The following is a 27,612-nucleotide window of genomic DNA, read 5'->3' on the forward strand; positions in this document are numbered from 1 at the left end:
GTCACGTGACCAGCGCGGGCGAGGGTGCCACGTGCGCCGCGGGGCGGGGCGGGGCCAGGCGGGGCGGGGCGGGAGCGCGCGCGCACACACTTGGCTTCCCGCGCTGCCGTGGCTGAGGGGAGCGCGCGGGGAGGGGGAGCGGTTCTGAGGGCGGCTGTGTGACACTGAGGCTGTGCCATTGCCTTTCGTGCGGCACCGCTCCTCGCTCGGGTGACACTGCCCCTTGTGTGGCATTGCCCCTCACCCGTGTGTCATTTCCCCTCGCCGCTGTCCTAGAGCTGCTGTCACGCAGCGTGGGGAGAAGGAGACCATCGCCTTCCCCTCACGGAGTAGCCATGGCCGCCTCTGCCCAAGCCCCTTCTCCCTCCGGCAGAGCCGCGGGTGCCCGGCGGGCCCTGCCCTGTGCGGGTCGCCCCGCACCTTTGTTCTGCTGGCCCGGCTCGGGTCACCCCGTGCCAGGCTGCAGCTGGAGGATGGGGCCGCTCCGTGCGGCGTCTCCCGGGAGCTCTCCGGCTCCCCGGCCATCTGCGGGTCAATGAGAGACAAGCGGCAGCATCTGGCAGCCATGGCCACGGAGGGGAAATCACTCAGCGGCCAGAGGCTGCACGGGGATCAGGCAGGGCAGTTGCGTTTCGGGCAGCGGGTCAGAGGGCACGGATCTCGCTAATTTGTGTGACTCGATAAGATTCAAAGCCAGCAGCCGGGGACAATGCAGCGGGAGCCATTGTCTGAGCGCAGGGAGGTTCGCTGGAGCTGCGGGCGCCCATGCCTTGGTTACATCCTTCCTTCCATCAGCGATACAACAGCGACACGCGAGAACGCAGCCCACAGGTTCATCCCCGCGTCCTTGCACACCACGGCTCGGAGAGCTGTTCTCCCAAGCTGTCTGCCCTGTGACCTTATGTATTTTATATATGTGCTACTCTTCGTGCTGTTCATACAGCCTGAAGAGCAAATCTCCCCTGCCTGAACAGGGCAGATGCTTCCTTTCCACTCGTACGTATGTGCGGTCTTCTCCTTGTTAAATTGTTCTAGCATAGAGTTCCTAAAAAATATCAGGTAAAAAAAATACATATTAATTGGGAAAGCAGTAATTTTGAGTAAGAAACTCAGCCCTTAAAGTCAACCTTTTTAGATTTTTAGCTCAGCCTTAAGTATAACTTACGGAGGGAAAGCAGAGATTCCTTTTTTTATTGCAGTAAACAGTGCCCTTTAGTGGGCAAATTGATGGTTAGAAACTTCCCTAATGAAAAAACACCTCTAGTTCCTCTGTATGAGGAGTGCCTAGTTTTGAGTGTAGAAAAGGTCAAATGGAGAAATAATAGGGAAAGAAAAAATAGAAAAAATGTGGCTGCTCAGTTTGGGGCAGCCACGAAAAATTATTTATTGTGAAAAAATTATGTCAACAGTGTGGCCAAAGTTAGAGAAACAGAACTCCCTCTTTTGGTCAACATCTTCCAACCCCACAATATGTTTAAATTGATGTTTCTTATTTCCATTCTTAAAATTTTCTTTTGTAATAGTAAATGGGGCTCCAGGTTTTGCAGTTATTCATTGTTTTCTTTAGGCAAACCAAAATGTCACTGGTTCATAAGCACCTGTAAGTTCCAGTACTTTGTTCCTTATTCAACACAAGGTATTATTATGATTGTCTTATTCCTTCACTTTTTTTTTGCCTTTTTAATACTAGAGAAGAAAGAGACAGTCACACGTAGCAATACAGTGATGTGGATCCTCCAGGAAGGCCAATTAAAGCAGTGTGGAAAAAGAAAACTACTCCAAGTTGGCATGACCTATACACTGGTAAGGAGAGATATGCAAACCTACAGAATTTTGGTTATAATCACCATGGCCATAAATCAGCCTGCTTCTGGAAGATACTCTTATTGTAATGAATTTCCTCAATATCTTGTGTTTGACAACAGTCAGAGATAACAAGCCATCAGCAAGAAGAAATATGACACCTGACATTTTAAGTGGCCTGTTAGTATTATTTATTCTGCTAAAAAATACAGTTCCTCATCCACTAAGTGTTGAAAGGAGGAAGCAAAGAGCATCTCTCACTGTGTAAATTCATGACAAGTGTGCTATCCCAGGCATCCCTCATATGAAGAAGGAACATTTGGCTTTGTATGAAGATGCTGACTGCAGTTCATCGTGGCTGTAGGAAGAAATCTGGCAGAGAGGCACCTCATGATCACAGCAGACACAGGATTCACACAACAGCCACTTGGACTGCAGGTACCTGTGGCCTTTGGAGAGTGGAGGTAGGATACAGTCACAGCATGGAAGTGCAAAGCTAATTTATTTACAGGAAAAGCTGTGTTGGCAGAACTCGGGAGACTCCCGTGGCAGCTGGAAGGCACCTAGAGGCATTGGAGAGGGCAAGCAGCCTTGTATCTAAGCACATTCCTTAGCAGGTAAAGGAGAAACCTCTGACTTACTGCAGTGATGAGAATCTGTGGGCTGTGATGGTGAGAGAGAGCTTTTGTGGTGGATGATGGCCACATCCATGGAAATGTGAGCTGAACTGACTCAGGTGAGTTGTGGCAGAGTTTAGGACAGACCAGCAGTTGGCAGAACACCTGTGACAAGCTCTGGCTGCTGGAGGAAGGGAGCCAGGCACTGCCTGCTGAAGCATCACCTCTTGCACCTGGGGACAATGGGATGCCTTTGCAGTTGATGGCAAAAAAAAAAAAAAAAATGGAGGAAAGAAAATAAATAAGCATGGAAAATAGAGGAACTGAAAATGGAAGAGAGATCTGAATTTGGGTGTGGCAAACAAAACAAATGGTACAAAGGAAGAGAGAAATGCTTGAGCCCTAGAGGAAGAGATGTTAGATGCAGTAATTTCAAAATAAGATTATGGTAGCTGCAGGGAAGGAGGGGAAGGTCACCAAGCACAGGACACTGTTCTGTAGAGGTGTGGGGAATGGGCAGTAGAAAAGAGACCAGGAAGGAAGGAGGGACTGGAACAGGATGGAGAAACAGACAAGATGAGAAGGAAAAAAAGGATCTACTCTTGTAAGTGGATCTATACTACACAAAGAAAAGCTGATGAAGTAGAATAAAGAGAAAAGCATGTAAATTGAACTGAAGGTAACTAAAATGATGGGAAGAGTGAGGGGTGGAGAATGGAATAAGGAGAACAAACATTGGAAATATTAAGAAATAGAAAAAATAGAAGAATTGGTAACCTGTATTTAGATGATGTGGGCTTTGTCAAATTAGTTTCTCAATTCCCACAATCTAAGAAAAAGAGATACAATGATGTATGGAGAAAGTAGTGTTTCATGATATTAGTTTGCCTTACATCTTAGGAAAAGGTGTCTACTTTATAGAAATGAGACTAAAACCCACACTCAGTACAAGACATAAGACTGAGAACTCATCCCAAAATCCTGTCTGCTCTTGCAGTTCACTTTGTCATTGAAATTTTGGAGAATGAAGCAGTTAAAGAAGTGCAAGTACCTTTTATACCAAGGCTTTCTGGATCTTGAATGGCAAGATGAAATTATCCTGGCTAAGTAGATAGTGATTTATTCACAGATGTGGAAGCTGGATATAATTTTAAGAGATCCTTTCATGAAGACAGTTAAATGGATAGTGTATGTGATACAAAAAAGGTTGACAAAGCTGAAGTTTGCAGTTTGGTGACAAAAGTTGAAGGATGAAGACTTTAAAGTCAGACACATTCTAAAAAAGGCATTTATGCATCTATCTCCCATTGAAAAGAGTAAGAGGATTCAGCCCTAAGTTTAGAAATAATTAGGGCATAAAGAGATATAGTTGTCTATCTAGGAGGGTGGGGAGAACTGAACAGTGCCTAAGATACTAAGCTCCATTAGGAGAAATTTCTGACTGGGTTTTTTGCTGCATAGGCTGCTTTTCTTTGGAATATGTTGCACTGAAGTGAATGGCAAATCTCTGTGTATCCTCACAGGTGCACTGATGTGAGGGCATGGGATAAAAGTGGGATTTCTTAAAGTTCTTCCAGGCATGAAGTGAAGAAAAGGTGGATTGAAGACACACTGCAATGAAAGAAAAAAAGGAAGTAATACATGGAGAAAGGAAGCAAAAAATTGGCTTATAGGGATGAAATGCTGCAGAGGGTTAGTCTGCAGGGGAAGATTTTGTAGAGGTTCACATTTATGCATTAATTGGGAGAATAAGAATCCGTGTATTGAGCTTCATGCCCAAATTTCTGAGAGGTTCTAGAGCTGCAATGAGAACCAGTGATCTAAATCCACTTCTGGGCTGAAGAGAGCCCAAGTTACAACCAGACTGTCACAACTGACCTACTTGGTACACCTGACAGTGTCTCAGAGGAAAAGCCAAGGAGCAGATGGGAGTACAGCCTGATACATCACTCTGGGACCAGTCTTTTCTGAACAAAATCAAATGGTTTTGAGAATGCAAAACATACTGCAGACCCCTGGATGTTGCAGACCAGAAAATGTCACTATTCCCTGGACAGAAATCTGGGTTTGGCTAAAATTCCAGATAGGTTGACAGCAATGTTTTTTTAAGGGCTCCTCCTTCCCTCTCTGGACTTTTCTCTCTCCAAACTATTGAACACATTCCAGCTATCAGTACTGAGCACTATTTCCTTGGCACTGAGGCTGCAGTGGGGTTGAACCAAGACCCAGCTGCACAGCTCTTGCTGTGCAAATCAAACCATAGGGCAATCATGTACATCACTGGGCTGAGAACGTAGAGGAGAGAGTTCTTTATGAGATGTTTTAGTTCAGAGACTTCATTTGCATTCGTTCTTCTTCAGCCAAAGAATCTCCCCCTCCTTACCTGTTTTACAAATGGGTTGTAGATTCAGCTTCTTTCTGTTCAGTGAGGTAAGGGATCATTTTACCAGCCTTGGCAGTGTGCTGTTCTTTCCCTGCACAACATCTGCTGCAGCTTTCATGGCTTGAATTGTTCCTGGACTTGTTTTAAAAGTCATGTTTCAGAAATGCCTTTGAGGATATGAATTATTAGTCATTGTTTTATCTTCTAGGGTGTTCTTCATTTATCTTGGTTATTTTCCTTCTTAAAATGAGACTGAAGAGGCTTTGGAGTTTAAAGTTTATAGGTTTTAATTCAGGTTTAGGCTAAAGATACCAAGAATGGTACAGTAATTCATAGCAATAGAATTTTAGTGGAGTTTCAGGAAGTCATTAATTTTTGTATGACAATAAACTGGGATTTAATCTCCTTCTAACTCACACTTCTCCTTACCATTGTAGTATTTGTGTGCACACTTGTCACAAACACGTGACATTTCTGGCATTTACTGTTCCAAAGCCTTTGCATCATTTGTGCTTCATACCTCATTTCTCCATCACTTCATGTATGACAAGGTGTTTGATATTTAGTACACTTTTAAACCACGTTTTTTTCCTGTAAAGTAACTAAAAAAGAGATTTGGCTTTTCAATTTTTTCACTTAATTCTGATTACTATGTTTAATTTTTTTCCAGAACACCTCACATCTTCATCTTGGATTCTGTATTTTACTCAGCATTTCCTCTGCCTATGACATCCCCTGTGCCAAACTTCCAAAGGCTGTTTGGGACATACAGCTGCTAGTAGGACATTTTGGACACAAAAGGTTTGTGCAAGTTGAACTTGGAGCATGAACTGGCCTGAAGAATAGTGACAGCATCTTTGTTATACTTGTGTGGTATTGGAGGAGTACTGCAAGATACCCCATACAAACAAAGGTAGGCAACAATAAGGAACAACTTAGCATGACTCCCTTGGCCCTACATCCAGGTGTGTCATTTCCTTTGGGCTGGAAGTTTTGCCCATCTTGTCTTTTCAGAGATAAAATCTTTGACTTGCTTCAAAACATGCACTGGTTTCTTCAGGCAACTGTGGGAACACGTCCCATATTTAACTGAGTTATTTGATTTGTTTGCAGTTTCCAAAATGGGCAAAAGCTTGTTAAAGGAATAAGAGCAATTCCAGACCTCTCTCTGATAGTGAGAATATATTTTAGGTAGTGCAAGAAAGTAACCTAGAGTCTGGAATTATATCCCTAACTATTCAGACTGCTGGAGAATCCAGAAAAAAATAAACTTGTCTAATAGCTTTTCTAGCTGTGTTTTCATTAAGTCTGAGACAGCTCAATAAGGAAGCTATGGCATGATTTATTTTAATCAGTTATTACAGAGGAGTCATTAAAGAAAAAACAAATCAAAAACTCGGCAAAATCTTCTTTACATACTTTCTGCATTCCAAATCCACAGAAAGTTTAGATAAAATCTCATTTTATTACAACCAAAACAGACCTCCTGTACTGGACTGCTTTCATTTTTTTTCCTTTCTGTAAATGATGATGTTTTTATACCTCTTCTGTCTACACTGGCTTTCCAGTTCAGGGTCTTTTGTGTCTGTTTTCTTTATAATCTCACTAAGGTTGCTCGGGAATTCTATTGTCTCCTAAGGCTTGGTAAGAGCATTTGACAGACTGTGAACTAGAAATGGAGTAAGGAAAATGATTTAGCCATTTTTGTCATCTGAAAATGACTTTCAGAACTGCTTGCACACGTGATTATTCTTCCAGTTCAAATGTAAAAGAATCTGGATTTTGCCCTATGTATTGAACATGTGCTGAAAGTTTTACCAACTCTACACCCTGTTAGTTTCATTTGATATTATTGCTGAGCTAAAAAGTGTGCATTCAGGCACACACAAAATCTTCTTTTGAAATAACTCCTCTGTCTTAGAAGAACCACGGGGCTACTGAATGATTTAGATAAAGTAAGTTCCAGTCTCTAGGCATTGTGATATGAAATTCTATAGGACAAATGTTTTCATCTGCAGCATCTGCTCTTTCACAACTGATGTGGTATTGGCTGTACCTGTTCTTGGCACTGACCAAGAACAAACAGGATGAAGATTCATTTTTGGTTCTTTCACTTGTTTTTATTTATATATTTTTAAGGCCAGTGAGTGGAGGGAAGCATATAAAGAAGGAGGATAACACTGATTACCATAATTGGTCAATTGTTAAATGTGTCCAGGTCTGAATCAAGAGAGGGCAGGAATCCATTACTGGAATAACTATGGTATCATGTACCATTAGGTTGTCTGAGAATATATTGTTGATAAAACATCCCTAGAAAAATCATACTTTGCTCACAAAGACTCACAGAAATATTGAAGCAAAACCTGCCAAAGTCACCTTTCTCAAAAAAGAAATATCTATTTCAAACATATTCTAACAAATCCTGACTGTAAAATGTGCAAATTGGATTTCCAGTAATGAGACCCATCAATAGGCACATTTTCTTGACATATTCTGTCTTGGAAATAGTGATTCAATTTTCCAAAAGTCCTTTAATTTGCTTAGAGAGGAAAGCATTTTCATTTTGCCCAGTCAGTTCTAATAATTTGCTAAATTCAAAATATGTGAAATTACTGAAGCTGGTTGTAGTGACCAGAAGGACCTCTAATCTTCTAATAGTATTTTTCTTTTTCTCATGAATCATGTCGGCTTGCACAAGAAATTTTTCAGAACAGATAAAACACAAATCTTAGTTGACATCTCTGCTGCTTGTCTCTTCCACACACAGAATTCTGGACATTTGCTAGTAATCCCCTTCAGAAGATTTGCTTTAGAAATCTCTGTTAGCTGCTGGGGTGTGTGCTTAGAAACCTTCATTTTCTCCTATGAGTAAAGTTCCTTAAGAATTTCCTTACAGATGAGTCTGGGTATTGATACTTCCTATCTTGGCAGTAACAAGCATGACAAGCCAGATGAAGAGCAGCTGGGAAGGAAGAAGTTTTCCAGAGCTCTTTGATGCTGTAAAGCCTTGCAGGGTTTTCAACAATAATCCTTTATCCCACAGTACTTTCTCCGGGCGTTTTCCTTTGGGCACCGGATGTGGAGCTGCGTGGACTTTGGAATGCCTCAGGAGAGCCACACAGAAATAACTCCTGTGGGAATGGCATGGAGCATGTTCTAGAGGCACAGTCTTCTGTCCCAGAAACACTTAGGAGATTGCCAAGGCAGTTGTGTGCTCAGCTAACATTTTGGTTTGAAAACCAAGCTCATAAGTAGTGTCCCTGTAACAGGCATTTTATATGTCTTTCCTAATTAATAACTAGATATTGTTAAATACCTTGGTTTTAAAAAGAGGATATCCCATAAGTTGTCACATAATATATTTATTCAATCAAGTATATTTTATGAAAAGAAGAGTTGGGGTTTTTTTCTGCTTCTGGAGTTCCAGTAATTGTTATGCAGATACAAACACTTCTTTAAGTGGGTGCTTTTGCCATTTCTCTTCCCTGGCAGTATCATGTGAGGCTTCTGTCCAGAACACTGAATTGCAGCACAGGGCTGGAGCCTCTGTGGCTGGCAGAAACAGTCCAGTACCCATAAGGACAGACACTGTCCTTCAGTGGAAATGTGGGTGTAGGTAGGTGTAATTATCATAAAAGAAAAAGGGATTGTACTGTTGCTGTCCAAATCTATTGTTCACCTCTTTTTATTTTACAGTGCAGGAGTTAAGACATTTTCTGCAGCATACCATACTTAATTATTAATATTAATCCCTATTAGGAGATACCCTAATTATGAATATTAATCCCTATTAGGAGCATTAGACTTCTTCAGGGATTCACCTAAGGACAACTGAAGTACGTGGGATGAATTGAAGACCAAGACTTTAACAATATTTTGAGATTTCAGGGAGAAGACAGTCAAGAGCATAGACTTCAAGGGGCACTGAAGTTCCTTTATTTACTTACTTGTGCATGTCTGCAGTAAAACTGCATTTGCTCTTAAAGAAAAATACTTAAACCAGGAATATTTTTTCCTATAGATTTGTATTCTGGGTGCAAATGAAGTCTTGCTGCTGATCACTTGCTAGTGGAGACTGACACCCATTTGCAGAAGAATCAGCACACAGACTTTCAAGGTTACCAATGGGGAACTTCTGTACAGAACTGCATCATCTCCAATCAAGACTTCATTCCTTTGCTCCTAACACTCTCTACTTACCAAATTATCCATTGAACTTCTCTGCTCTTCCAAAAGAAAAAAGAAAAAAAGGAAATGGTGTACAAGGCAGAAAGGTAGGGAGGGATACTGGCTACAAGGTTAGTGCAGCTTTATGAATGAACCCAAAATCTTGGTTTTGCTGAGCACTTTCCAGTGGAAGCTGACACAAGTGTGAATTTTGCCTTCTTGTTTGACTGAACTTCTGAAATCAAGGTATTATTACTGGTTAAATCCCAACTTTCAGTGTTTTCAAATGATCCTGGGTGAGGGGCAGGAAAGAAGAGCAAGAAATCACCCAGCAAAACAGTAAGTTTTTAATCTATTTATTCATGGGCCTTTAGTCTTCTGATGGGTCAGTTAAGACTAAAACCATCCATAGGCTTCTCTGTTCTGTTCCTTGTCACCCCAATCCATACCTGTGTCAGATGTTTCTGTAATGAGTTCTAAACTAACTTCATTTTGAGAAAACAAGCAGAAGGAGAATGGCATTACCTTAACCTGAGATAGTGTCTGTGTCATGGTCTACATTGTAGATCTAGGGGGGGAAATAAGTATTTTAAATAATAATATGTAATAATATAAAGGAAGGAGGTTAAAGGAACTGACAATTGTCCATTTTTCCTGGATAGCTCCTGCTAGCTCCTGCTCTTTGAGCAGAGAACCAATATATGCCTGTAATGTTCAAGATCTTTTGATGTAACTGATGGGTGCTGATGGGTGAAGTCCACAGCACTCACTGTATATTGAGTTTGACTATTTCTACACCAGCACTAATAATTACCTGTGCTCCATTCCTAGAATTCCTGTGCAAGTTACTCTTTTTGTATCATTTAAAATGGAGTAGTACAGCACAGAGGAGCTGGAATCCCTGTGCTGAAGAATTCAGTCTAGAAACTTACTTCCAACGTCAAACAAGAGACAGAGTGTATGAAAAGATAAATTATTCAGTAATGGATCCTACACACTTATAATGCACAAGTTGTAATGAATCTCAGTTGCTCTTGTAATTTTGTAAAGTTGTTTACCTAATATGGTAGATGTGCCATATGGTACACTAAAGAGAGTGTTAGAATGAGGACGTGAAGATTTCGAGGTTTTTATTTCTAGTTTTGTAGGCATCTGTAAACTACATTCAAGCTGTCCTAGAATGAGAGCAGAGCAAGAATGCAGGCTGCTCTGGCCCTCCATGCTGACTGCTGCTGCCACCTGATAACATCCTCCATCTCTTCCTCCCCTGTTCCTCAGGCACTGTGGCCCAGTATGGGGCTGTGCCCTGGCTAGATGCCATCAAAGAAACTCTTTCAGCCACTCTGCACCTTTAGGCTGGCTTAGTTTAAGTCGAGCTTTTTCACCCTTAATAAATCATTTGAGCAGCTGATTAACTCTTCTGCTGGGTAGGGAATGTGACCAGGCTTCTATTCCAGAGAGTTCTTTGGTATGTTGCTTATAGAATTTCACCATAGCTGAAACTAGCAACGTGCTTGACTGAGGCAGCAGCAAAGAGGTTGGGACTGCCCTGCTCAAAGCAGCATTTCTGTCTTGTAAGAAAAGGGTAACGTGACCTACAGTGGTGTCTGTAAAATCACATCTACTTTGCAGCACTGTAATTTGTCAAAAATTGATAAAATGGGAGTTAAAATTCATACAGATGAAAAGGGCAGTTTCTTGTTCACCCTTGAGTTTCAAGTGATGACTGAGAGAAGCATTTAAGTACAAGAATAAAATATTAATATAAAACTCGGAGGATGTAGGCAGTCTCTCAGGGTGATGCCACAGGGGTAAGTGAGCAGAGCCTTGGGAAAGGCTTAACATTGTAATTTTTCGTTATCACCCAAAGTCTAGTGCAGGTGAGAAGAGGACATAGAAACCGGAAGAGAAATATCCCTCACTATGAGCTGAATTTCTAGGATTTTTGATTTAAAGGTACTTGCTGTATTCTTTGGGGCCTGTGTGTTAAGAGCAAATACAAATCAGTTTTTATGTGAATTTTTGGCAAACAGCTTCTCCCTGGCAGGTATATTTGCATATTTAGGGACAGGCTGAGAACTGGACAGTACTTGAGCATGGTTCCATTGCTCATGGGGTCGACTGTCAAGCAGATCAATTTAATTCATGTTAGAGTACTACAAGTTAAGTGATCACCACAAATGCGTGATGGGGGAAGAGCTGACACCCACATGTGGGCAACCCTTTGTACAGAAAACTTGGACATATTTAAAGTGATCTCCTTCTCATAAATAACTAATGGCACTTGTTCCTGCAGGTCTCCACCAGCCTCCAGGCAGCAGCTTTCAGGCCAGTCAATTCCCCAGAATCATCAACCAGCAGGTGCTGAGCCCATCCCACTACAACAGAGTTCCAGCCTCTAATGCTGCCCATTCCCAAAACATAACAGCAAAGCTTATTTTAAAATCCTGATATAAGAGGTGCTATTTTAAGCTTGATACCCCTTAAAACTTGAAAGTTAACTTAAATCAGGCATTGGAATAAGTTGCCCAGAGTGGTGGTGGAGCCACCACCCCTGGAGGTGTTTAAGAGGCATCTGGATCTGGTGCTGGGAGATGTGATTTAGTGGTTTAAGGGTTACAGTGGCAGTGCAGTTGGACTTGATCTTAAAGGTCTTTTTCAACCTTGATGATTCTATGATTCTATTCTGTGAAAGATAAATTGTTCTATCTGATAATATTGTTCCAATTGCATCTGGTAATACAGTTTTCTGGGGAAACAGCGCCTGGCAGAAGAGCGCATTTATTGAAAGGCGGGTTGTATTTTTACGTTATTTACTTCCTTTATGATGGTTGCACAACAAGGTCAAAGTGCAGCCGCCTCCTGGAAGCGATCACGTCCACCTGCAGCCGGCGCCGGGCGGGCCGGGCCGGGCCGCGGGGGCCGCGTTCCCCGCCGAGCGCCGCTGCGGAGCGCGGCTCTCCCCCAAGGGTTAAGCGGCGGCGGGGGTGTAACGCGGGCTGACACACGGGCGGGGATCGCCCCGCCGTGCCGGCTCGCAGCTGCGACTGGACCGTTCAAAATTGCCGTCTCCCTCTCTTTTCCCCCCCGCCTCCCCTCTCTCTCGTCTTCCTTTTCCCTTCCCGGCGCTGGGCTCGCAGCCGGGCGCGCTTTCCCGGAGCTGGCCCTGGCCGTGCTGAGTCAGACCGCGCCCCGCGCCCGCCCCCGCGGCCCGGCCGCACCGAGGGGCTGCAGCCCCCGGCTGGCCCCGCCGGCGGCGGCGGGAGGAAGGCAGGCGCGGGGGCTCCTCCTCGCCCGCTGCCCCCGCCCGGGGCTGGGCGTGTGCCCCGCCCGCCCCGCCGGTGGATCAGTTACACGCAGCTGGCACAGGTGCGGGGCGCCCTTCAGACTCGCGCCGGCGGGGGAGACCCGGACGCAGAGAGCAGCAGGGAAAACATGCAGCCATTTTGGGCCGAGGCAGACAAAGAGCCGCCGGCGGCCGCGGCCGCCCCCGCCGCCCCGCGCGGCTCCCGAACCCCCCGCACCCGCGGCGCGGCCGCACCGAAGGGCCGCAGCCCCCGCCCGCCCGCGGCCGCCGGGGGGCCGCCGCCGCCGCCCGACTCCCAACTAAGCGTTCGCAGCCATTTGCACGGCCTTTTATAGCGCGGGCGCGGGCCAATCAGCGGCGGGCGGAATCCCTGCCCGGCCGGTGATGTGCGGGCCGGGCGCTCGCGCGTGCGCTGTTGGGCGGGGGGGCCGAGTGTGAGCGGGGCGGGGGGAGGAGGGAGCCGTGAGAGGGGAGGGGGGGGAGGAGGGAGCCGCTCACAGGAACCCTCCGAAAAAAAGATGGCGGCGGGCTCGGATCTGCTGGATGAGGTTTTCCTGAACACGGAGGTGGATGAGAAGGTGGTGAGCGACCTGGTGGGCTCCCTGGAGTCCCAGCTGGCGGCCTCCGGCCACCACCACCAGCACCACAAGGCGCAGGAGCCCCTGAGGGCCGCTGGGGGGCTGCTGGGGAACCATGTTGTGAGCAGCAGCAGTAGCAGCAGCAGCCCTAGCCCCAGCCCTGGAGGAGTAGTAGTAGGAGGCAATGCTAATGCCCAAACAGAGAGCAGCAGCGGCAGCAAGATGGGACTGAGTGCCCCAGAGATCACAAAAGCAGGTAACGTGGGCAGGGGTGGGGGGCTCTGAGGGAGAGGGGCCCTCCCCTCCCCCCACTCCCCAGCTCCCGCTGCCTCCTTCCCTCACTGCTTTCCCCCCTTTTCCCTCTCTCCTCCTTCTCGTTGTGGCAGGAGCGGGAGTGCAAAGGGTGGTATCGATCATACGGGGGAGAGCCTTCCCTCATCATGCCCCCTCGGTGTGTATCCGCGCCTCTGCTCCCTCCCCTTTATTTTCCCTCCTCGCCCGTGCTTACTCGAGGGTGTTGGATCATGTGTGGGGGCAGCCGCCCCGCAGAAGGAGCCGGCAGTGCCCGTCCGTGACTCTGCCGGTCCCCTCTGCTTTTCCTGCCCTTGTTGCTGGAGTGTAAAAGGGCTCTGTTAATCTCGGGGACTGAAGGAGGCAGAGCCCACCCCCTTGGTCATGGCTGTGCCTCCCATGCCGCCTGTGATTGCTCCCCTTCCCTTTCCAGGGGTGGAGGTTATGGGGGGGATTCCCTCTTGATAATGCCGCCTTAGCTGTCTGTGTAAATGCTCCTTCCCCTCCCCCTTCGCTGTTGCTGAAGTGGAAGGGGGTGTTATTAATCATGACACCTATTTCCTGTAGAGGAGGAAGCGAGGGGGGATTTCAAGGGGAGGAAGTCCCTCAAAATGCTTCCCCCCCATATCTGCCTGCCTTGATATTCCCCCCGCACCCCCTCCCTTGTTCCAGGGGCTTGGAGGGGGCACGGGGACCTCCCATTCCTCCTCTGCCCTCAAGGGGGGGTAGTCACAACGCCGGGTCCCGGCAAGGGGGGGAATTCAGGCCACAACACCCCACCTTGCACAGCGCCTTCTCCCACCCGCCCACCCCCGGAGCTGCCTGGGAATATTCCCCCCGTTCGTCTTGTGAGCCTTGGAGGGGGGCAGTGTGAAGGCTGGGACCGAGGGCTCACTACGTGGGAATGGAGGGAAGCTGTTTTTCAGGGGGATTGAAAGAAATGTCTCCCCAGAATCTCTCTGCAATTCCTCCCCTCCCCCCTTTTTTATTTTTGATTTTGTCTTGCTGAAGTGTAAGAAGATACTACAGACCGTCTGTTATGATTGATGAAGCTCTTCTAGGAGGATCTCCTTGACCCTTATAATGTGCATCTCAGTGTCTGCCTGTCACTATTCTTTTCCCATTTCTGTCTCCTTAGGGCCAGGACCTGGACTGTGTGTGATTGTACTTGTGCTAACACCAGGCCTTATCAAGGGGCATGAGGATTATTCAGGACAAGAAGCTACATCATCTTGTCCCTTCTGAAAACCAGCTTTGCTTTTTATTTATTTATTTTTAACTATCTCGGGCTGTGGGAACTTCAGATGCGTCGGAACAAATTCTGTAATAAGGAAGAAGGGTCTTCTAGAAACCTGCTCCAGGCCTTGCAGTACTTCTTATCTTGCCAGGCCGATGTTTTTCTTTCCTTTCACTTTTCATATTTTGCTGTTGTTGAGCCTCCTGATCTGACTTACTTTGTAGGGGATGACAGGATTAGAGAGTAATGTGTATAGGGAATATGTCTCAATAGTGTGTCTTCCATGGCCATTTTCCCCCTTGCAGTTGCAGTCCTGTTTCTAAATGGGATGTCAGGCTCCAGAATGGGGAGGCGGTCTTAGATGATCTACTTACTTCCCTTGGTTCATATTAAATCTCTTTTCCCTGTTTTGTACTGTAGTGTCAAAAGCAGGGGTGTTACAATTAATACTGGATCTTCCAGTCTTTGGTGGGATATTGGAGGCTTTAAGATAACGTATTCAAAGCCATGTTCAGTTTGTACTCTGTCCTGTTTTCCTGGCTCCAGGCAGGCAGCTTGGGAGATGGAGAAGACCTGGTGATAAGGGAGAACATTCTGTCTTTGCTGGACTTCTCTTCTTGCTCATTTTCTCTGTTTAACCTCGCTGTTGTTTTGCAGGGGCAGGAGGAGTGCAGGGGGGTGTTATTAATCATAACACCCGGTCCCAGACTTCAGCTCTGGATGGAGCCACCACAACGAGCACCAGCACCACCACTGCAGCAGCAGGAGGCTCTGAAGTCACTGCTGCTCCAGGGACCCTCAGTCAGGGCAAATCGGTGGTTATCAGCACCATGGCAACTGCCTTGTCCACCAGGAATGGCAAGATTGGGACCACGACGGTGCAGACTTTGAATGGGAGTAACGTGGTGATGAACTCTCACCACACAGGAAGTGCTGCTTTCTCTGGGACTCCTGTGACTGCCAACCCCGCTCCTGCACCTGCTGTTGCCCCTCTCGTTAACAATGGACCCGGATCCGTGGGGAAAGGAAACGCTGTTAATGCTGTTTTACCCTCAGCTTCTAACACTGTCATCCAGACTTCTTTCCTAAACACTGCTGTGTCCTCTGCATCCTCCTCCTCGCCCACAGTGATCTCCTCGCAGCCACCGGCGAGCGTCGGCACCGGGGCGCCCACGGTGACGCTGGTGAGGCCCCCCATCCACACTGCAGGACCCACGGTGGCTGCAGCTGCTGCAGCCACTCAGAACGGGAGCAATACTGTGATCAATTCAACCATCAGTGTGGGGAGTTTTCCTGCTGTTGCCACAGCCACTGTGGGATCTGGAGTTTCCCTCCAGACGTCGCTTGTGAACAGCCAGTCTGGTTCCAGCGTGCCAGCAGCTCCTGCCACACAGGTCATCAAATCTGAGTCTCCTAAAACTATAGTCCAGGCAGTGTCCCAACAGCAGACGCTGGCTACTGCTGGCCAGCCCAGTACTACAGGGGGTAACATGATTATTGGGCAAACTATGCAAGCTGGGCTCTCCAATGTTGCTCCCAATCCTGGTGGGATACCTCCTGCAGCTCCTGGCACCCCCACAGGAATGGCAAAAGGCACTGCCAATACAGTGGCACAAAGTCTGCCAAGGACTCCAACACCAACTACGAGTGGAATCAGAGCAACTTTGACTCCTACAGTTTTAGCACCTCGTTTGCCTCAGCCACCTCAGAATCCGACTAACATTCAGAATTTTCAGTTACCACCAGGTAAGTCAGAGGATTGAGGGGTTTTAGTTTGGAAGTGTGTATCTTGCAGGGAGGAAGGAATCCAAGTAAGATTCTGTGCCATTTAATTGTGAATTGTGGAAAAGGCATGACATGTAACAATGAGAATGGTCTGGTGTTGAGTAGTAGTAGCATAGTAGCATTCCACTACTTAGTGTCTGATTTTGGGTGACCAGAAAGTCTTTTCAGCAGTAATTGAAAAGAATTCTGCCTGGTATCTTTGTTCCAATGCGAGTGTAGATGAAGCTGCAAACTGCCAAAGTGTGACAATGGAACATTATCTAATGAAATGTTGTTATTTCATTAGCACAACAGACATTTTGAATTTTCAGGTGGTTTTGTCAATAGTTTGTAACCTTTATGTGCTGTTTGGTTCCCTCCTGTCCCTGCATGCCCCCATTGCCACAGAGCACTCATGAACAGAGAAGCAGCAGATACAACACATGAAAACCACCTACTTTGGCTTTAAATACCTTCAAAGTCTAACTTAAAAACTCACAGATTTGAAGCTTATGATCATCTTTTTAGTCACTGGCATTCTGATACAAAAGGCAGACTTCCTATGTCCTTACCTCACCCTGTTGTGTCTAGGGCTGCAGCTTTTGTAGTAGCTAGTCTCATGCTTAGTGCTGAGCATCTCTGGACAAGGAGTCTAGTCCTGAACTCAATGGATGTGTGAAAAGCAGGATGAGAAGCATCTCTTTGCTCAGAATTGTTGTGTCCCTCCTTAAATATCCCAGATTTGGAGATGTAAGGTTATATATTTGCTATTATTTCGAGTCAGGCTTGTTGCTTGTATCCACTTTGATTTTTAACTCCAAATACTTGTGTGAACCTACACATTGCTGTCCTCATAATAATACATCCAAGGGCTGTATTCTTAGTGCTCACTGTTTTCAGGGCACTATGCAAAGAATAGCTAATTGAATTTTGCTACTAACACTGAATGCAATTGGTGGTGGTTTTAGGAGGTGGTCTTAGTAAAATACATCTCTTGGAACTTCTGATCAACCTCAGAGCAATGCACCTGTCACATCAAGTAGATCAGGAATTATGTGCTGTATTACTACACACTGTGTTTTTGTGTAATATGCTGTCTGTGGTATGTGATGCCATGGAGTTTGATGAAGTCTGTCAAACATTCTGTGTATCCAAGTACTAACTGGTATAAATATTCCTCTTTTTTTTTCCCTGTAAAAGATTATTCCATATATGAGTAATTTGAATGACATGTTGCTAATTTAAAGAATAGCAGTAAAATTCAGATCTTGAAATTGTGGTGCTTGATTTGAAGCCTGTAAATTGATAGGTTGGAAAAGCCTTATTTTATTTATTGCTATATTGTATCAAAGGATTGATCCAGTTTAGTCTAGTGCCATTTATACCTACATTTTTTATTAATACAGCATTATAAACCTGATTATGAGGGAAAATACTAGTGTGGAATCCAGTGGGACCTTTTTTCAGGTAGCTGATGTTTTCAGACTGCCACAGCATCCTGAAATGTGTTACTCTTGGAAGCAGCATTGCCAGTCCTTAAGCAAAATTGGACCATAAATTGTTCCTTTGGAGTTCTTGATAGATCCAAGTAAAGCAATACAGGTTCTAAGCACTTGGATTTTTATGGAGCACTTTTTTTTCTGTCCTACAACTTAAAGAAATACTTATGGCTTTCAAAGGAATAAGCATGGCTTATAATAAGCAAGTATAAATGATTGGATACATAGAGGTTGGAAACTGAGTTCTTGCATGATAAGACAGGCTTAATATTGAAAAATATTTTTTTAGTAGAACTGATTATTTCTCTTTTACATTGCTTTAGTTTGTTTTTTACACTTTGCAAAAGTAACCAGCATTGAAAATGCCTTGCATAAACCATCTCTTTCAAAACACTTAAGAATTGGTGGATGCTGGGCTCTTCCAAACACCTCTGAGAGCCAAGCACCTCTGCAGATCTGGCCACGTGCAGCTGCTGTGATCTTCAGCAGAGTGCAGGCACACTCATAGTGAAAGGAGCATGGGGGGCTGTGCTTTTGGGGTTGTATTTTCAATGACAGCATCTAGGCCAGGTTTTTGGAGGCAGTTTGGTAGTGTGAAGCTGCAGCTGCAATGCCTGTGTGCTGTGCACCTACTGCATGCATCAAATTCACAAGTTTGTTTCTAAAAGTTAATAGTGGGTGCTAGTAGAGTTTCAATGACAGTGCTTGAAGCAGTTTGAAATCATACACTGCACACACAGCTTTTTACAGCAAGAATTACAAACTCTTAGAAAATTCTGATGGAAGGTTTGACCATGACAGCACAGGTTTTACTCTTGTTTTCTTATCCAGAATTACTGTTTCTAGCTCTCCAAAATACAGTTACAGTGTCACATGTATGGAAAGCAGAATGTAAAATGTCAGCAGGAGTTATAAACTGGGGCTTGAAAATTAGAAACCTTACAAGGTTTCAAATGTTTTCTATGAAAGACCGTGTGGAAAATAAACTGCATCAATGGTGTTTAAAATACATTACTATTAGAATAATGCTTTGTATTGCATCAAGGCAATTGTACTGCAACCCTTGACTGACCAAATTGGAGATGTTTGAAGAGCCAGTGGGCCATAATTGTTGTGACCTTAGTGGATTTTGGTGTATTTCTTATCTAAGGAACTGAGCTATTTTATCTGTGTATTAACGATGGTTTTTCACTTCTGGCATCTTTGAGGAAGGGGACTGTTGTCCTTAGGCTTTTCTTCAGGAGCCTGTGTTTGGGACCTTGTGCTCCAGTTGGACAGATTTGGGTAATGATGGTCTCAAAATAGTTATTCACACCCTCTTAGAAAAGAGATGGAAATACTGTGAAATAATTTTGTAAGGGGGTAGGAACAAAAGTTTACACAATACTGCCTTAAGGATGCAACACTGCTGAAAACTGACTGGGAATCAATTGAATGGAGCTTCTTGTTTCTGAGTACTTCAGTAATGGGAAATGTGTTTTGTACAATAATATGGTAAGAGGTAGAAAACCAGTGGGTTTGTTAAAGTGATAAGTCAGTGTTCCATGGTTAGAAGTGCTCAGAAAAGTCTGCAGAAAAGTATAACTGGGATTATGCACTAAAATTTATCTTTTGCCTTGTAGGAGTGTGTAAAGTGTTTAGAGGTCATTGCTTACACAGGGTAGGATCACCTTGTAAACTGCCAAACTTGGGTACTTTAAAATAATTTTTGAAAACTCCATCCTGTCCAGCAGTGCTGTAGTACAGGTCCAGCATGTGTGAGTTCATGCTTACCTAGCAGTATCCTGTCAGCTTGGGGTTCAAAGATTTGATTTCTCTTCTTGCTACTGTCTTCTCCTTTATCTTTATGTACAAACATCTCATAATAAATTTTTAAGCTGTCTGCTTAGAGAAAGGAGCAGATTGGTGAGTGCTGAATGTATGCAGTGAGAATAGTATGGAGCAGGTAGGTCTGGACAGTTTTCTCAACTAGCTTAGGTGAAATTGAAATCTAGAAACTTTCACTTCCCTCTGTCCCTCTCTTTTCTTTTACCTTCTGAATGACTGTTAGTAGCTATGAAAATTTGGTGGCTTGATCATAAAGTCTGGTATTTTCCTGATGAAATATGGTTTGGTGACATGTAGTCCTGTTTGAAAATAGCAAATAGGATGGCATGTCATCATGGGGTTTTTTTTACTTCTATAGTCATGACCAATTTTCCCACTAGCAGTGGTGCAGTTCTGCAGCTGTTGTAGAAGAGAATTGTTTTGCCTTGTATCTAAAAATAAAACTTCTTTATTACTTTCCCAAAACTCAGTTGGATCTGCCAGTGGCTGATGATAGGGGATGAGACTACAGATTTCTTTGTTGCTCTCTTTCTGAAGGGCATCTCATGTGCCTTTTCTGTGGTGAGGGCAGGATAGGCCTTTTACAGACTGAGAAACTGCTGTTAAAGAGGCCCCTTAACAGTGGGATGTTCCAGAGTTCTGAACTCCAGCACTGGCTAAAACTTATCATTGATGCTTTCCAGAAGCAAAGGAGACCTGAAGGAGCATCAGTGCTCTACATCTGCACATCCTGGAAGATGGTCAACATCAATATGCACACTCAAGGGTTTCTTCATGGCCTTAGAGGCTCAAAACCTCATTTGGTGTTAAATTGGAGCTTTTTTTTGTAGAAACTGATTGGTTTTTAGCTTGTGTTCACTATCCAAGAAGGATTCTAACTCAGGCCATGGTTATAGTGGCTTTAGGATGGGAAAACTACCTAACACATAATTTAAAGCATGGGTTTGGGTCCTTCTGACTTGAGCAGTTGTACTTTCGGGAGGTGGAATAACTGAAAAACAACTTCTGCAGGAGTAATTCCATTTCCTTCAGCTGGGAGTTGGGGTAGTAGGTGGTTGGGCAAAGGAGGGTGGATAAAAATGGAGAATGGTGCCAACTGAGAAGAATCAAAGCAAGCAATTTATGTTCCTTTTTCCTACTGAGTGCCTCATTCCTTGGGTTGCTTTGTACTTGAAACGTGTACCTGAGAAGTCCCTGAAGGAATTAGGATGCAGATAGATGAGGAAATCATCAGAACCCCATGATATAAGGAACACAGAAAGGAACAGGGGAAATACTATGAAGTAGTAGAATGTGGTTGTTTCTATTTCTCACTGACTAGTAAGCGAGTTCAAACATATCCTCATTATAGTTTCCCTGTATGTTGCATGTGCTGCCAATATTATGCCTGTTAAGTGTGTTGGCATGGCTCGATTTTGTTAAAAATAATGTCTGCAATGCACCGTGACAATGGGGGTTTCTTCGAGAACTTCCAGTATGTTTTACTTTCAAAGCATTTTTCAAAATGTTTTAATCCTTGCAACCTGCCTGTGTGCTTGGTAAATGAAGTAGTATAAACTCTGCTTTAGAGCTGGGGGAAAGAGCAAGTTAGAGAAGTTCTGACTTGCCCAAGGCCATGCAGGAATCGATATTTTGCCAGGATTAGAGCTTGGGAGTCCTGTACTTGGCGTGTAAAGCAGTATCTGTCTTTCTGGAAGATGACCATGGATCTCTTCTGCAGAACCCTTCTGAGTGCAGGGTGGATTTTATGTTCAAATCATGCATCAGCAAAAGGAACATTCTGCTTTATTTGGAATCTGCTACATCAGATCTGCCATATGTCACCAGACTGAAAGTTGTGTTTGTTCTCATTGCACCTTCCATAACTGAGGACTCCTGCATGCTTGGCTTTGTACCCCAGAGAGCCTCAGGGAGCTGCTGTGCAGTTGGGTTTTCTGGTTCTTTAAAAACAGTGTCTTCATGTTGTGCACATCTTATCACTTGTGTCGTGAAGTGATGGGATCTAATGGGACTGGAATTGTGATTCTCTTAAGCTATGGAAGCTGTTAACTCTGATTACATACTGTTCAGTTCTGTTATGAAAAACACTGCTCCCAACAGCCTTTGGAAGTGTATGGATGGATATGTCTGTATGATCTTCAAATTGTGATCTTCTGGGGATTTTGGGTATCGCTAAGCTTGTGATAGAGGTTATTGGTCAATAACCAGAAGTGATTTATTTCTTTTGAAGTGTTTTGCACTTTGCAAGAAGTTACATGTTTTCCATCTCTGGAAATTTAAGTGGGTTGCTTGTGAAACCTTCTTGGTTTGAAGACCACAAGTTTGACTGTTGCCCAGGACTTGAATCCCTTACTAACAGAGATTACTGCAGCCCTGTTAGCAAAGTGAGGTGAAAATGCATGAGTTTGGGCCACTGATAGGAGATAAATTATATCACAAACTCTTCAAATGAAGTATTTTGATGTATGAGAACTTTTACTGTTGTCTGTCTTCCCTATTTTGGGAAATGATATGTAAATATAATTCTAAAAAAAATTATTAAGTAGCTCTAGAACACAGTTTAAAATATTGATATTTAAACTATCTGGGTTCAAGGAAAGAGAGTGCTGGTGTGTGGAAAGGTTGCTTTGTGTAAAAACTGTGATCAATACTGAATCTGCTCAGAAAGAACTGGACATAGAAGTCACTTAATACAGTAACAAAAAATGTTTAATGTGTTCATTTTTTTTGGTCAGAAATATTCAAAATCATAATTTTTACCTTAAAATATCTACTCTTGTCAAGATTATTGTTTGTGTTGAAACTTTATGAATGTTTGTAACTCCATTAATCTGTCTGAAACTTCTCTTTGAATTGGTTGTCGATACTTCACGTAAGGAAAAAAAGGCTTTTGCTAATTGGAAGACTGTTAGCAAGTTTAGCTTTGTTAGGCACATTATCTCTTGTGAAAGAAGATTTGGAGAGGTAGAATTTGGAAAATACAGTTTCTCATAACTGAGGAGAAACACATGTATCTATGACAATGATAGAGAGGAGGTTTAGTGCTAGTTAGTGGACAGTTCTTTCAGGTGTGTTATGAACCCCAAAGCTCTGTACCAGGGAAGGCCATACTAGGGAGAGAGTGTTGCTCACAGGTGACAAAGGGCTTTTTCTTTGCACAGCCACAGCTCTATTCCTGTGTGCAAATAATTGTATCAGCTCTCTTGTATCTGCTTCCTTGTAAGAGAAGCAAAATTGCTGATACAGCCTGGTTTGTGTACAGGTTGTAATTAAACAGGTGTAAAGATTATGTGATCATCCATATTTCAGATTAAATGAGGCTTTTTTTTTTTTTTTGCCATAGACACATGAATAGAGCTTTTTGGTTGTTTTAAACCTCAGCTTACTCTGTAAATTTTTACACCAATTCTAATCTGTGGGAATTTCTTCCTGGAAATGCTGGTTGTCTTCTGGAGGTGCAGGTGTCTCAACTGAGAGCCAGTTTTTTACCACAAGCCCTCCTCTCTTGGAGTTATTCTCTTCACATGTCTTTAGCATAAAATTTAATGTAAAAGATAATAATTGTCCTTGAGGTCTTATGTGTGCCTCTAAGGGTTTTTTAAAATATAGAGTATTTTTTGTGAGAACAAAATGTTGATTGTTTTCACTGGATAGTGGTATAGATCTATCAGTAATCAAGAAAGAGGTGATAATTCTAAGGAATTGATACACCTGCAGTGAGATCTGTTCAGCACCTCAGCAGAGCTGTCTTAAGGTGTTGTACAAATGTATCTGATCTTCAGGTCTGTAACTGTTGTCAGACTCAAAATAACATTTTAAAACTGTGGGTTTCTCTACTTAGATTACCAGTAATCAGAAAGTTGCACTTTGAACATCAAAGGTTGATGCTCAGCAAAATGTGTAAATGTGTTATAAAATATGTTAAATAGGGATGGTGCTTTTACTTTGTGTTTGTACAGAATTCAGTGCAAGGTCCAGTTTGGATACCAAGCTCTTTCTGTGGGATTTGGAAAAGTATATTGATGAAAATTAAGTAACTTCTTGCCATGGTAGATCTCTGTTTATAAATTTGACTTGTAATTTATGAATGCTATGTATCTTAATTTTGATGCTTTTTCCCTTAAAATGCCTTACTAAAATGTATTTTTCAGTAACACATATCCAGTACCTAGACAAGAATAACATAAAACAGCAGTGTGTAATATTATTTTACATGACTGACATGACTGTCCTAAGATTTGTATTGAATTGAGTAAGCCTCTCTTGGAAAAATGGTCTAACTTATAATCATAACCTGATTAATATATGCTTCTGAGAGTAGTTGAACTGTTAAAAGCTATCACAGTGCTTTTGTGCAGAATAAAGCACGTGCTGGATAGACTGTGCTGACAACCAGTGCAGTTGCAAAATGTGTGCTCCAGATATCAGAGTATAAACAAAAGCCAAGCAGTGAGGTGAGCTGCTATGCTGCAGTCTTTGAGAGGTTTTGGGGGGCACCAAGGCTGTACTGAGTTGTCTGCACACCTTTCTGCAGTTTATTAATCAGACATTTCTTGAAGGGAGGACTCAGCTGGGAGCCTCTCTCCCAGTGTAATAACAGCAGGTGCTTTGAGCCTGAGTCGTGGTGTGGCGAGTGGGACCAGTTGTGCTCTCATGAGTCACAAGTGCCAGCTCCAAGGAGTAGCACTGGGGAATTGCAGCACCTGTGGCAAAAGAGCCCATGGAGGGGACAAGGAGAGTGTTTGTGGAGGGATCAGTGGGGGAGAAGAGGTCTGAGCAGGGAGGCTGACAGTGACTGAACTGTGTGGAAGTTCACAGACAAGCATGGGGAGTTATTAGTTTTTAACAGACATACGTGTAGTGGTGTTTGCAGTGGTATTAAGGGTGGATTGGAGGAATATACAAGTGTTCACACATTGAGATTCAACCTCTTAGTTCCTTCCTTTCTTCCTTTTTTACCAGGGTATCATTTGATTTTCTTTCCTTCCCTGTGCTCCATGGGGGAGGGGGAGAAAAGGCACTAATTATTTATAAGTGTTAGTCATACCCAGTCATTAAGCTTAGTCATTACTCAGGACTGTGCATTTGATGGTTAGTAAAAATCAAAACGAAACCTGATTTTGTTGAAAAGCATTCTGAATTCAAGCTTACAGGTGTGAAAATAATTCTCCTTCTGTGTTCAGACTAACTGCAAAAGCAGAGCTACTTAATAAATGTTGCTATCAGCCAAATGGCATGTAATATCATGTCCCAGTTGATGGCTTGTATTGAACTTGCAGGCGTAGTGTTTGGCATGTTCTCAAAGCAGAATGATTCTGTATGGGCAGTGAGAGAGGCATGAATTCACAGAGGAGGATGTGGAGGGAATGTTTGTGCTGAGGCTGCCCTGGGGAGCTGTCAGTCAGTAGAATTGTCCAGCTCTGGGTCTCTACAGCTTCAGTTGGAAAGGTGGCATCAGCTAAAATTACAAAGAGTGTATATCTTGAGTAGGGCATTCACAGTGGAGACAAATTAAAAGAAATTTTTCTTCATGGCTTCTCATGGACTTAGTTGTTTTAGGCTGTTGCATTCTGAAGTAAGAAAGCATTGATTTAAAGCATTACTCCTCATTAAATATTTCTGTGCAGACTCTGGTAATAAATGCAAAGTAACTCGGCCTTCCCATTTCTTCAGGTGCTTGAACAGCACTAATGTTGACACACCTTGGTACAAACAAACTGTCACAAATAAAGACAGGTTGAGTTTTAAAACCTCCTATTTAAAATAACAGACGTAAAGAATTAGTGACACTTTATTTTGTGTCTTCCTTTCTCAAACCCAAATCTGATTTTGGTATAATTGCTTTGTTGTTTGATCTAAGTATATTGAAATAAATGGCAGAGCTGCATCTGAATTACTTGGAGATCAATAATTAAAGCAATTGGTTTAGCTCTTGATAGTGTTTTTCTTAGCAGTTTCGACATCAGACAGATTTGTGTGATGATTGGGTTGCAATTTGACAGAGCACTCTGGTGTTCTAGCTTTGTATCCTTGACTAGAAAGAAATGTTAACACACTTTCAAGGAATTTAGCTTTCCAGAGAAGTCAAAATAGTTGCAAATCACATTGTTGTTGAAGCATTTGTCAATTGTTGCTATATAAAATGATGCATTTTCCAGAACAATTCTTACACACCTCTTCAAATGAGGTAAGATTTTTTACATATGGGATCACTCTTAAATGCAGTGTCTTTTTGGCATTCCAACATGACATTATTCCTTTAACTATATTCTCAAAAGGTTTGTGAATCAATACTTTACAAATGATTCACTTCTCTACCTTTTAGACAGATCAGTTGTGTTGCTTGAAACAGAACTCTTGCATAGTAAGAGTAAGCAAAAGCTTTTAAAATTAAATAGAATTTTTTGTCTATTGACTCTTCTGTAAGAAAAAACAAGCAGTTTTTCATAATGTGAACTTTTGTACTTGGTCTGTACAAAATGCACTTTCTGTGCACTGCAGTGAGGATTCTTGAGGATATTTGCAAATGAATCTTTCACCTGTGTTGACAGTAATCATAAATCAGCTGTTGAAGAATTGATGTTTCTGAGACCATAATGGCAGGTTGGATAGAGTAGTGGTAGCCAGCAGTGGAGTGCTGCTGTTGTATGTTGTACCTTAACTTTTAGGCACTGTGTCTGGGTAGAATTTTCCTTTACTCCAGAGTGACATGAGTTGAAAAGGAAATGGAATTTGCTTTTGTAGTTGTTGCCTAAAACTCTGTGCCATGCCAGTCTGCAGTGCCTGTCGGGAGAAGCTCCAAGTATTTTGTATTAGAAGTGCTCTGAAGCATCACCTGACAATCATGCCATGTTTTTTCATGGTGAGTTGTAGCACACCTTGAGTGCAGAGGTGCTGACCATTGAACAGGTCCCTTTCCTTGGGCACAGGGTGTCCTGTGTGCTGAGCACAGCTGTGTGCTGAGCCTCAGCCTTGTGGCTTTGGGGTGCCCGTTGCTCTGGAGCAAGGCATGAGGGAATTGGCACGGGTTTGTCCCGTGTGCTGGACAGCTCTGTCACTGCCTGGCAGTTCTATGGAGCAGCTGCAGTCTCACATGGTCATGGGGTCATTTCTGATACCTCCTGATCCCTGCACTGTGGAGACTTCTCCTTAGCACTGTGCTTATCCTTGTGGAGCTCAGGTGTCTTTATAGAAATCACAAAACAACCACGTTTGTTGATGAAACTTGAAAGCTCAGATTGCTGGTGAGGTCAAGGGCTTTGGCAAGAAAGTTCAAGTAGAATTTTTTCTGGACTTGTGCAGCACAGGTCTCCCGAGGTTCTAAGTACCTAAACTGAAGTATATCTAATATATACTTAACAGTGGTGCACATTTCTCCTCAAGTACAAAGTAGTGTGTCTTCACTGACGTCTAATCTGCACTTGTGTTACCATTTACAGTTCTGTTCTACTTGTCTTGATTTGTAATCCCTGTTTCTCATGAGGTGGTGTGTAGATGGTCCTTCATGAGCTGGTACTCATCTGGTTTGTTACAGAGGTTGCTCTTTAATGTGTGCAAATAATTCTAAATCTGCTACAAACTGTCCAGTGTTCGGGGAGATTTCCTTAATGACCCAGATTTTCACGGGGCTGCAGTGGACTAGTAGACTTCCATAGGTTCTTTCTGCTTTCCTTGGGCTTTCATTCCTGTAGAGTGGGAGTTTTCCCAGGTGGATCAGTTACTGGAAGAGGAGGAATGGTGGATTGTTGGACAGCATTGATGTCAGTACCAGGTTATCTTTCCCTTTCCTGCAGTAAAGGACCCTGTCACAAATACCACTTATTCTGGAAGCTCTTCCTGTAGCTTGTATTGGCAGCTGTCTTTTTCTCCAGCTCTCACTCTGGTACTCCAGCATTTTTGTACTGGAAAAATCTTAAAAACGTTGTCCTTTTATAAGGGTTTTGTCATTCTGGGTCCCTGTGTAACCTGATCCAATCAGTTACAGAGCATGGACTCAGCCCCTTGGCTTTAGATGGTTTTTGTGCTGTGTGTGATAACTTGCATAACCTTACACACACACTCACTTTCTCTGTTGCTGCAACAGAATCTCTTCTGACAATACCAAAAGGATTCTCTCCTAAAGCTTTCTCCTGCTAA

General features: G+C 43.5%; 1 protein-coding gene and 1 long non-coding RNA gene across 6 annotated transcripts in view; both read left to right on the forward strand.

Moving 5' to 3' along the window:
- Window positions 1–15: 15 nt before the first annotated feature.
- On the forward strand, window positions 16–11,588 carry LOC143695410 (uncharacterized). Of its 5 annotated transcripts, none has more exons than XR_013184558.1 (4): window positions 16–831; window positions 1,691–5,716; window positions 8,828–9,080; window positions 11,270–11,588. It is a non-coding gene; the product is annotated as an uncharacterized LOC143695410 (long non-coding RNA). The 5 variants fall into 5 exon arrangements; XR_013184557.1 differs by having other exon boundaries at window positions 1,691–2,420; window positions 5,474–5,716; window positions 8,828–11,588; XR_013184560.1 differs by having other exon boundaries at window positions 1,691–2,241; window positions 2,315–5,716; window positions 8,828–11,588.
- Window positions 11,589–12,739: 1,151 nt separating this feature from the next.
- The window catches only part of TAF4 (TATA-box binding protein associated factor 4), a 36,832-nt gene continuing 21,959 nt past the window's right edge, over window positions 12,740–27,612 (forward strand). Inside the window, exons 1-2 of the mRNA XM_054644455.2 lie at window positions 12,740–13,114; window positions 15,044–16,132. Coding sequence (XP_054500430.1) covers window positions 12,799–13,114; window positions 15,044–16,132 — 1,405 coding nt within the window. The 5' untranslated portion in view covers window positions 12,740–12,798. The remainder of the gene's footprint in view (window positions 13,115–15,043; window positions 16,133–27,612) is intronic.

This window comes from Agelaius phoeniceus, chromosome 17, assembly GCF_051311805.1.
Source record: "Agelaius phoeniceus isolate bAgePho1 chromosome 17, bAgePho1.hap1, whole genome shotgun sequence".
NCBI lineage: Eukaryota > Metazoa > Chordata > Aves > Passeriformes > Icteridae > Agelaius > Agelaius phoeniceus.